This window comes from Cibotium barometz, chromosome 36 (genome assembly GCF_041138505.1).
Source record: "Cibotium barometz isolate CiBa-2024 chromosome 36, ASM4113850v1, whole genome shotgun sequence".
Lineage (NCBI taxonomy): Eukaryota > Viridiplantae > Streptophyta > Polypodiopsida > Cyatheales > Cibotiaceae > Cibotium > Cibotium barometz.
This window is the reverse complement of record NC_141081.1, coordinates 30,426,281-30,438,318: the sequence shown is the minus strand read 5'-3', so window position 1 is coordinate 30,438,318 and position 12,038 is coordinate 30,426,281. Positions and strand designations below refer to the sequence as shown.

Below are 12,038 nucleotides of genomic sequence, written 5' to 3'. Positions count from 1 at the left end.
GAGCTATAATAGGGATGGCATGGTTAGCATCTTTGTGGGAGCTATCCTCTTGGATTAGGCATAGACATATCTCAATCCAGCTAACCCTTAGCAGAGCAAGATCATCTTAGGCGCATCTTCTCTAGACTAGAGTCGTTCTCTCTATGTGGACAAGTGGAGCTATAAGAGGGATGGCATGGTTAGGATCTTTGTGGGAGCTGTCCTCTTGGATTACGCAGCAAAGACACATCTCAATCCAGGGTTGTTGCAAGATCAGGGTGTCCAGTTTTATCCAGTTGGACTGGGACAATGCTTGGAGAGCAATTTTTAGGGGGCAAGGTACTTAAAATGAGATCAAGAAAATAATAGAAAATACGCTTGTCCTTAAATTAACCCAATATAACTTAAATAAATATAAATTAGTCTAATTAATCAAAAATAATAAAAAAATATGATGAAATGATAAACAAATGATCTTTCCATACTTAGGGTGATCCAATTTATTTTTTCATAGATGCACCATTACAAGTACACTAGTCCCTATAGGTTTTAGATGCTTCACATCAAAAATGTAATTTTACTAATTAGATTACTAATATTTGCAAGTCTTCTGATAGTCTGGAAGAATTTTGAAAAAGAGATCATTAAAAATCCAACCATTAGATTTGTAATTTTTACTAACCACCACATTCTACTAATGTCTCAGTATCTACCCACTCTCTTGATCTACAAGATTGAGGATTTTAAATGGTAGCTATTGTGGGTACAAAAAGTGGAATATATTATAACACTTTAAAGACCTTGAAATATTTAAAGAAAAAAGATAAATATCTTAAAATTTTCTTGAAAAATCAAGTTAAGCTCCATATTATGTGAAGATCTAAGGTACAAAGTGGGAATCTCATATGAAAAGATATTAGCATTTTATGGAATCAGTTCAAATTTGGGACAAGGTGTATACATTGACTTTGTACCTAAGAAAATGAGGACTTTTGACTATCTAATGCTTAATCAAATTATGCAACTATATTTTCAACTTTGAGTATGATGTTCCAACAAAAGAACTTGAAACGAAATTCCTTCATTTACTAGGAGAGATTAGCCACTAAAGGTAAACAAATGCCTATTTTTTTACTGCTTACAGGGTGCCTGAGTGAACAAAACTAGGCACCCTGATCTTGCAACCACCCTCCAGCTGACCCTTTGTAGTAAGATCACCAACAAATATCCCGGATTACGTCCTACAAGTCCCATGTATTACCTAGAAGATTTAGGACATCTTAGCATCCTCCTCGTTCTTCACAAAAAGGACAATCCAAGTTGCTCTCAACCAAGCCCATCAAGAGATTGGTCTCTTTCTCCGGTCAGCTTCCTGAGAGTGAAAGAAAGGGGCCTTTCAAGAGTTTTACATCTTTATGCCAACACAATGCCTAGATCGAGACTAGTCTTGAAGGCACTGAAGAGAGGTGAGGTTGCGTCTAATGTGGACGCCACTTGCATTGCTCTTGAGGCATTAGAGCAGTAAAGGGTGGAGTACAAATACCATGTAAGAGTTTCCTTTTGCTCCCAAGTAAGGGACAAAGTCTCCCAAGATTTCCTTGTAGCATCAGGCCTCTACTTCCATTATGAGTTGTGAGAGAGTCTAGTCCACAAGAACATTTGAGGGCCGTCAAAAGGGCCCTCTAAGATAATTCGTAGAATTATTTTCTCATGCCACCGTGGAAATGTTTAGTAGGGTCATATCCTGTGATTTTGTCAAAAAGTCTCATTTCATGTACATCCTCCCTCTTTTTTACATTTATGATGCATGCTAACCAAAGCCCTGGAGGATTGTGTTGGCATACGTGGGGCCAAACTTATATCAAACCTCAAGTACATCTCAAGGGGTTGTTTATTCCATGTACCTTGCCAAGCCCAAGATGACACAACACTGTACGTTTTTTAATAATATTTATGGATGTAATATTATATACTCATTTGAGACCATAATCTTGACAAGAAAAAATGAGAATAAAAGTGACCTGCTCACTCATCAAGTTGGGGCAAGAGAAAATTCTGAAAATTAAAAGGTTTTACTACCACAACCCTTAAAAATTCGCCTACCTTCAACTCAAATTTCAAAATGTAATTTTCAAAAATCTGAAGTTGGATTTACACTAAACCCCAGCTTTTTTGGAGCACTTAGGAGGAACCCTTGCGAAAATAAGAGGTAGGACGTAGAGGCTTCTAGAACCCTCGGAAAGGAATGTTCGGGAAGCGGGTAGTAGCGCCCTCCTCCGCTACTACTACGTTTATAATAAACCTCCACAGAGCGACTCTCCTCATCTCATCGCATCTCAATTCGCGCGCCCTCACAGCGGCTACATAATATATACACTCTCTCTCTCTCTCTCTCTCTCTCTCTCTCTCTCTCTCTCTCTCTGCTGCCTTCCTCTGCCCTCACAGCAGTTAGCAGTACAGCAGTACAGTACAGTAGAAGGAAGAAATGGCCCTCTCTTTGTTCGGCCGCAGCAGATCAGGCGAAGATCCCTTCGACTCCCTGCTCTTCGATTCGCTCGCCTTCCCGTCTTTCTCTTCCTCTCTGCGCGCCAGCTTCCCGGAGCACCCCAGCTTCGCCCGGGACGTGGCTGCGGTGGCTAATACGCAGGTGGACTGGAAGGAGACCTCGGATTCCCACATCTTCAAGGCCAACCTGCCTGGTAAGGATATCGCCCCCCCGCCCCTTTCCCCCTTCCTCCTCCGTCGCTTTTATCGGAATTGACTGCTCGAATATTCGCATGAGCAAAGTAGCGTGCCCCCGTGTGTGTGCTCTGCAGGTCTGGCCAAGGAGGACGTGAAGGTGCAGGTGGAAGACGGGCGCGTGCTGCAGATCAGCGGCGAGCGCAAGAAGGAGGAGACGGCCTCCTCGGACAGGTGGCACCGCGTAGAGCGGGCGCAGGGCAGCTTCCTTCGACGGTTCCGCCTCCCCGACAACGCCAAGGTGGAGGAGGTGAAGGCGGCCATGGAGAACGGCGTGCTCACCGTCACCGTCCCCAAAGTGCCCCGGCCGGAGCCCAAGTCTGCCGTCAGAAGTGTCCAGATCTCGGGCTGAGAGAAATCGTTCAAAGACTCTCTCTCTCTCTGTGTGTGTGTGGCTATGTATGTGGTCGAGTGACGGTCGTCATGTGTGTTTATATTACAGGGGATGTGTAGTAGAGGGACCAGTTTTGGGTGTTCTTGTAAAAGTTTTTTTTTTTAAAAAAAAAAGGAATGTATGACAACTTCTCTTTTTAAAGGATTGGAAGCCTTTGTCGATAATGTCTATCTAGCTTAGCTTGTTCAACATCACGGACATGTATGATCATTTGTTTTGTTGATGTTTAGCATATATGAATGAGGAGAGAGAGATAGTGAGAGGATCGGCTATATGGATGAAGTGGTACATTAAAAGCTATTATACTTGCCTCTTAGCCATGCCACAAAATTTTGAGGAGTTGTCGTCGTCGCTATCTCCAAAGTTGTCATAAATATGCAATGGATCTAACTTCCATCAATAATATGATGATGATCTTGGAAGTAGCGATCTATCTTTGATGTAGACGACGTCAAATTTAAGTAACTCTTCTTATGTCATAGCAAAACCTAGAAGGTGCACTTGGATTGTTCCCAAAGTGAGCGTAGTTGATCTTCTCTTAGTGGGTGTTTTTCCTTGCCAATCCATTCAATGTACACTCCTTAATGACCTCATACCATTGTTTGGTACAAGTCTCAGCAGTCCATCTTCGCTAGAGGTTGTTTTGTTTGGGCTTTTTTTTTTGCATCTTCTTACCTATGTGGTAGTAGATATGTATTATATCCTGAAAGCTCAAAAGTTTCCTTGGGTACTCAATTGTGTAGGCATGGTACACATGAATCTCCTTGGTCTTCATGGTAGTATACACATGATTCTCCTTGTTGTGACTCCTCCCTCTCTTTTTATTTGCACAATGTATCTCTTGGTATAGCAACCACAAAAAATGTAAGCCCAAGGATATACCACCTGCGAGTCAACATGTTTCCCTTTAGTACACATTTGTATTAGTTTAGTTTTGTATACCACCATACACATTTGTCTTAGTTTAGTTTTGTGTAGCACAATATGATGGCTCTTTTATTTGTCGCGTACTAATTAGTACATTTTAAGTGTACACAAGGCTTGTATATGGATGAGATGGTACTTTATAGGTTATTTTTGTACTTGCCTCTTAGCCGTGCCACGAAAATTTGAGTTATCATCATCTCCAAGTTGTGATAGCTATCCTCTGGATGTAACTCCCATGTTATAATAATGATTTGGAAGTAGATATCTTTGATGGAGAGGTGGTGTTTTAGTCATTTGTTGAAATAACTCTCAATATTTCATTGTCTATAACACAAGGTGCATCAAAGGTTCTTCCTCTCCATTAACACAAGTATAAGATTTGTTGATCCTCTCTTAACAGGTGCGTTTCTTTGGCAATCTAAGCTTTGTGGTGCATGTATTCCTTTGAGCTAATAGTATCATTTAGTACTAGTCTCATTAGGCATTGTTGGTGGCTAAAGGTGGTTGTTTGGGATTCCTTGGCATTTTCTTACCTATGTGGTAGCTATTAATTATTACCTATGTGGTAGCTATTAATCATCTTGAGAGGTCTTAGGCCATTCTCATCAGTCATTTGTGATGCTTGAACATTGTATCGTTGTGATCAAGGATTATAATAATGATTTGTATACTTAATAAGGGATATGAATAGGTATGATGAACATCCTAAGGTTTAACACTCCATTTTACCTAAACCCCATTCGACTACCCTTTAAAGGAAGCTTGTATTTAAACCAATTGTATGCACCATTCGACTGACCTTTAAAGGAAGCTTGTGTATAAACCAATTGTATGCACCAAAAGAAACCCCTTCACTTATTATGCAAAAGCTATAGGTGACCATCTTGTCATAAGACTCCTCAAAGGCGAGAGCTACTCTATTCATGAAAGAATAAAAGAAGATATATCAATAAAATAATAAAAGAAGAACTTTAGCATGTTGTTGTGGTGGGATCCAGCATGGGGAGGAAAATCTAGTTGTTTACTGTATAAAAGTGAAGCAAAAGAAAAAAAGACATTCCCTGTAGCATTTCATCATCCTACAAAGAAAAAGTGAGCTTGATTAACGTTTCTATCTCATGCAAGTCAAAGTTGCATATCTTCTTATTTTTATACAAATACTATAAGATAAATCAAGCAAAATGGCATAAATTAGGATTTGAATTCATTAGAAAGATGGTTCTCTCGACAAAGATGGTCATGTTGAAGTGTGGATCTAGTTTCCTCCTTTCATTCAAGCTTTCCCTTTGAGCTTCTAAATGTGGGATGCCAACAGTTGGAGTGACAACACAATTCATCTTTATCAATTCCAAGGTGATTCTAAAAACTTTAAGAGCTTGGAAATGGGGAAAAAAATTTTACAACCTTGTAAAAACACTCCTTTCACAAACAAGTAAATTGTTATGTGTTTTCTAGTATTGGCATAAAAGTTGACAAAAGATAGAGGCCAATCTCTAGCCTTCACTTTCCGCCTTTGTTCAAGTGAATGGAAATTGAAGGAGGGGTATAGATAATTGAAGGATGTATTTACAAACTATGTGTTAGGATAGGCCGCAAGCTATGATATTAATTGGATTACTAGTCCACACCATTGTGATCCCATTATAGGAAAATGAAATTTTTTATTTTAGGTTTGTTATGGTGGAGAATTAATTATGAATGAATGTTGGCTAGCTTCTTGGATGTTTCCTGTAAGGTTCCTCCCTCAAGCTTTGGAGATATAAAGGTGTAAGTACCTTCGCTTTAGTTTCTGTAATCATCCCCCAATTCAAAGTACAAGAAAACATTGTTTTCCCTTGTTTTGGCCTAGAGAGAGAAAATGTTATAAAGAGAGATAATACAAATTTGAGATATTTTTGGATACAAAATTTCTCCTAAAATCTAAGATGAATTTCCCTGAAACAGAAGTTCAAAAAATAATTTTCTAATGTGTATTAGAAAGTAACTGAATATATGTATTGGAGATCTTAGCCTAAGGGTCCACATTTTCAGAAACTTTCAATTAAGGTCCAAATAAGGTTCTAAAGGGCCAATAGGATTAATCCAAGTGTTAGGATAACAAAAATACAAAAAATAAAATAAAATACCCCAAAATGAGTAAATGCTCACATAAGATAAAGAGTTGACCAAGTACTGGTTTATTACTTAAAAATTAAGGTTTATTAGTAAAATAAATCAATTTTTGGCACCTCAGTAAGGAAGGAAAGGGCTCATGAAGGAGGCGCCTTTTTTTCATCATTGCCTTGCATATTTAATTCAAAAAATGAGATATTTATATCTCTCCTCCCTTCGCAAATTGGATCAAAAAGTGAGCCAAACTGGTCCACAAATTATCCAAAATAGGTCAAACTGAAGCCTTCCTCACCTATAAATAGACCCTCATTAATTTGTATTTTCATCTTTGAGTAATTACATGCCAGTATTATCTTCATTTTAGTGTAATTACATGCCAGTATTATCTTCATTTTAGTGTAATTCTATTATCTCTCTATTTTGCCTCTACTTTTGGAAGCTTTGGAGTTTCACAATTCTCCATCCTCTCTTGGAGATTACCCTCCCCAACTTGGTGGCCAAAGCTTTCTTTGTGGGCTTCACTTCTTTCTTTAAAGAATCAAAGGTAAGCCTTAATCCAATGGTTTTTTTATCTTCTCAAGTGTTATCTCCTTCCCAACCCCTCTAATGCTTGGGAGGCTTTCAATTAAATGGTTTTTGTTGAAATCAAGCTTTCTAATGATTCATAATGTTTGAAAGGTTTATTTCTAATCTTTATGCGTAATTAGTATTTTTATATTTAAATCTCTCTTTTTGGAAAGATTAATCATCTTTATGGTTAGATCCTTGTTAGAAGGATGGTTCTTAATGATAAACCCATTATCTTAAACAAAACTCTAGGCTTGACAAGCTAGAGAGAAAGATTAGATATTTTTATGATTTTAATATAGTTAAAAATGATGATTAATTTCTTTAAGCTTGTTTATGATTTATAAAATCATAATAATTTATTTTAGGTTGAAGATGATTATGCTAAATTTTTTGGAAATGAGGAATGGATATTTAAGAATAATCAAGAGATGTAATTATAATTATGATTATAATTATGTCATGTATACATAAATAAATTTTAGTTTAAAAGAGGAGTTCCTATCGTATTTCAATTATGAATATTCTTTTAAAGTTAGAAAATTAAACATTCTCAGACGTTACATTGAAGCTATGGTAAAATTTTCCAGAAAAAAGATAAATCTTATTTTTATGCATAAATTTAATAAGCAAAAAGAGGAATTCCCATCATATTCTAGGCATAGACATTTTTATGCTAAAAGAATGATTTTTGTTATATTAATGAAAAATACTTTTATAATATTTATCCATAAATATTTAAATAGAGAAAAGAAGAGTTTTTGTTATATTTATCTATATATATGTACATGCATAAATAAATTTTATGCTAAAAGTGGAGTTTTGAGCATTATTCAATAGTCAGAAAAATAAAGAAGATTATGCATAAATTTTATAGAATCATTCAACTTATGAGAATTATGGAAATGATTCGTTTAGATGAATGGATTAGTGTTTATACTAAAAGAGTAAATATGGGTATAATTGATTTTGTAAATTCCATGAATCTTTTATTCAAAAAGAAGAATATTAAGCGTATTTTATTTTGAGAAATTTGAGAAGGAATGTGAAAATACTTATATGAATGCATCGAGAATACATGGATAATTCTTAATCAAAAATAAGAATGATGTGAATAGATGTGAATAGATGTAGGAATGATATGAATGGATGTAGGATGATGTGAATGGATGTGAATAGATGTAGGAATGATGTGAATGGATGTAGGATGATGTGGATGGATGTGAATGGATGTAGGATGATGTGGATGGATGTGAATGGATATAGGAATGATTAATGGATATAGGATGATGTGAATGGATGTAGAAAGAATGTGAATGGATGTGAGTGGATGTAGGAATGATGTGAATGGATGTGAGTGGATGTAGGAATGATGTGAGTGGATGTAAGAATGATTTAAATGGATGTAAGAATGATGTGAATGGATGTGACATCTTCTTGCCACCTTTGCATGCCACCTCGCACTTGGTGACATGGCATGCCACATTATGGAATTGTCACATAAGCCATAATAGTGCCACATGCCAAGAGAATGCCACATGTTATGCATGCATGTGACACGTGGCACCTCCTTCCCACCTCCCCATTTTTTTCAAAAACATATTTTTAAAAAAGTTAATTTAGTAATTTAGAGAAATAGAATATAAAATTTTTAATAATAAAATATATATAACTTATTAAATAAAAGAATTTAAAAACACTAATTTTAAAGGATTATATTTTGGAATTAGATCAATAATATTATTTTTAAAGTTTATGTTATTCAATTGAAAAAAATAAAATTTTAAATTTAATATTTCTTCAAAATATTTTGTGTAGAATACACTTTTGAATTAAACTTGAAAAAAACACATTATAAAAAATATTATTTTATAATTATAAAATAAGAGATATATTTATATATCTAGTAATGATAAATATTTAGACTTGTTAATAAATATTATTAATAATACTGATTTTTAAGTGGAAAATAGTTTATCTTTAATTATCTTTATGTTTATCTTAATTATCCAATATATCTTAGATAGGAAATCCAATGAGATTTGAAGTGGATAACCTATTTTTCCTATATAATCACACATCTCTAGTACTATCCCACACTTATCTCCAGTAATATCCCGTCATTGAGCCTTCATAATTTTTACTCTCTTAGCTTCCTTGAGAATGGGTTCTCAAAGTCGTAGGAGTCAGAAACGTGATAGGACTAGACTCCCCCCTGTCCACCAAGTTCAAGAGGAGGAGAGGAAAAGGGTAGCTCTTGAGAGAAAGAGAGAGTAGAGCGCACGTCAACGAGCAGCACCTTCCCTTGGCAATGATCCAAGCCTTGCTCCTCCTCTTCCACTTCCTCTCCCTCCGCCCTTTTCTCCCCCACTACCCCTTAGTTTAGATAATCCACATGAACCCGCCCTTCCTGAGCCCCCTTCTCTTCCACAACATGAACCCACCCCCCTCCTTTGGTGGGCGCCCATCGTGTGGATAGGAAAGAACTATCAAAGTCAGCGGCACATCATCGTGCCCATGCAATCTTCCATTCCTATTTCAAAGACCTCACGCCTTCATCATAGGCATGCGTGCTTGATGCTTTGATCGATCTGCCCAACATGGCCAACTACAGGGCGCTTTCCAACATTAGACGAAGAGAGAGGAGAGCTAGCATGGCGGTGCTACAAAGTGTTCGTCATTCCTATATAGTTAACAAGAAGAGGAACTCTGCGGACGCTTTGGCTGCTCGACGGGCGATTGTGACAGCCATAAGTAGCTCCCAAATGAAGGGTAAGGTGAGTGCCACATCTTGCATCCTTTCCATAGCACCACATGCACTTAGAGTTGGGTCTATTAGATGACAACATTTAGATGCCAATGAGGTTGGTGCTTTGTGGGCGAGTAGTGGTCGTGTAGCTAGGCATGATCGCCTACTAGATGAAAGTTTTTGGGAGGAGAATTGTCGTGCCTCACGATTTTCAAGAAAGCTTTGCATAAGAGAGTGACATGAGGAGTGTTAATTGAGCACGGTGCTTGCTTTCTTGAAATGACCCAAACAGAGTTGTATTCTCAGTTTGTGGCATTGTATCTAGAGCTTAAAATTGGGCAAAGGTCATTTGAGGGGTGTAAGCCTTGGTTTGTGAGGTACTCACGTCAGCGACACATGTTGTCGCTACCATGTTGAGTTCAAACTTTTTTATGATGTGTTCCGTTCTCTTAGTGGACATAGAGAGTTGCCTCGTAGTCCTCGTGATTTCATCCACTCTCTTGTGTGCATGCACGGAGGATTCCCAGTTCCATAGGATCCCTTGTGTGGAGAGAAATTGCACATCATGTGGTTCACTTGCACATCTACAGATGGTAGATCTTGATGCAAGTGACCAAGAGATAGTGCCATGGCAACGTTATGAGTATGTGACATACCAGCTCCAGAGTGGTGGACAGTCCAGGAAGTTGCAGCTTGTGGACAAACATACACCACGTTGTCACTTCATAGCCACATTTAGCGAGCAGATCTATCCCTATATACGGCACATTAGGACCTCAATGGAGTCTTCTTGGGCCCTTTTATTTGGCAATTTAAGGGAGTCAAACCTTTTCTCTTAAGAAGAAACGTTTTCTAATTAGAAGCTTCAAAACGGCTACTTTATTCGAATTTGAATTTTGGGGGGAAAATGGAATTTAAAATCTAGCGGATAAAACCATATCATGTAACATATCTATGGAAAGCTCTTGATGCGTAGATCACGGATCTATAATCTCCGCTCAAATCGGAGCTTGTATGTAGAAGTTATGGAGGTCCGAAAATTGTAAAATTGCCCCCCCCCCCCCTTTTGGGGGGAAAGTGCACCCTTTGACCACACTTACACCTCTTTTACAAACCCAACATTTCAGTCCACATGGCAACCCCCCATTTGGCTATTCCTTAATCACCTTGATTAGGCTTGGGCAAATTAAAGGGCCCAAGAAGACCCCATTCACTTCCTAATGCAGTCATTGTGCCAAGGAGGATCGTCAGTTCCGAGCATGCCTGGTAGAGTTTCCTATTGGTGTGGGACTCGTCTCTGTGAGTTGATTTTGTAGAGAACTACACCTTCACACCTTTTCAAGAGATACAATCTGAGTATTACTTCTCAGAGCAGGTAATGGTTATATTTCATTTTTTTTTGTTTGCGCTATATTACTTATTTGATTTTTTCTGTCCTAATCGTCTCTATTGCTTACCTCACCAGGTTGCTATTATGGTCCACATTTCAGTGGATGATGATCGTTCACATGATGCACATTTTGTGCAACACTGTTTTCGTCTCCATGACATTTTTTTTACGAGATTGTGGGATCATATGTGGCCAGCGATGGGTTTGGTCGGATGGTTATGGCGCACAGTTCAAGTCGTCGACAATTCTATTGGCCCTACGGGTAGTACTTATGGTTCTCTTATATTCGCAATTAAACTAAATTCACTAGAACATCTTAAAGAAAACAATAACTAAGACTTTGTTTCATGGATTTATAGGTGGCATGTGCAGTCTAGTATCCCAGTGATTTGGTCATTCTTTGAGACTGGTCACAGGAAGGGAGAGCATTATGGTGCGGGCGTGTGTGTGAAACGTGCCTTGAGGCGTCATGAGCTGCGGCGGCGGCAGGATGCTGAGCAGTTCACAGATGCGGGCCACGTAGTTGAGTGGTGCTCCCCACATTTGTGTGGGAGTGCAGCATCATCGTATCCCAAACGTGATGCTCGGATTGTCAAGAGATTTTTTTGGCATGTGGATGGTAGCATGATTGACCGTAGAGCCTCCCATGATTGTGACACAGTACCTGGCACCTTGGGCTTACATTCCATCAGCAGGAGCACGTGCATGGCAGTCCCCACGATCTACACACGACGGTTTGCATGCTTCTGTGGAGCATGTATGGATAGCGATTGGTCACATTGTGCCTCGAGAGGATAGGCAGATGCATGGATATAGAAATTCCTCTCTCCCGAGAATCCTTCACATCCACAGTGTTGTCCGATGAACACACACGTCCTGCGTTCATGGTCAGCTATGATGACCTGACAGATTTACTACAAGAGGGTGATGTATTTGCTATTATTGCTTGGTGAGGGAAATAGCGAGGGAGTAGACTACTATCTGATGAGTTGCACTAAGCCAAAGTGTATCCTTGACCATGATCATGGGTTTTCTTTTGACGCCCATAGCATGATTGTGGCAGGCCGGTTCTACCAGCAGATTCGACTTCTTCGGGGGTGTCTTGAGTTCTAGTGGTGGAAGTGGGAGCTAGAGGCATTTCAGTTCTCTCATCTAGTGGTTGCTACCAGGCTCATTCTTGA

At 38.5% G+C, this 12,038-nt stretch overlaps 1 protein-coding gene across 1 annotated transcript; it reads left to right on the top strand.

Annotated features, from left to right (window-relative positions):
* The first annotated feature begins 2,275 nt into the window (after positions 1-2,275).
* On the top strand, positions 2,276-3,303 carry LOC147617775 (18.1 kDa class I heat shock protein-like). Its single transcript, XM_086776015.1, has 2 exons — positions 2,276-2,678; positions 2,796-3,303. The coding sequence occupies exons 1-2, from the start codon at positions 2,465-2,467 to the stop codon at positions 3,068-3,070; spliced, it is 489 nt and encodes a 162-aa protein (XP_086632141.1). The 5' UTR covers positions 2,276-2,464; the 3' UTR covers positions 3,071-3,303.
* Positions 3,304-12,038: the final 8,735 nt, after the last annotated feature.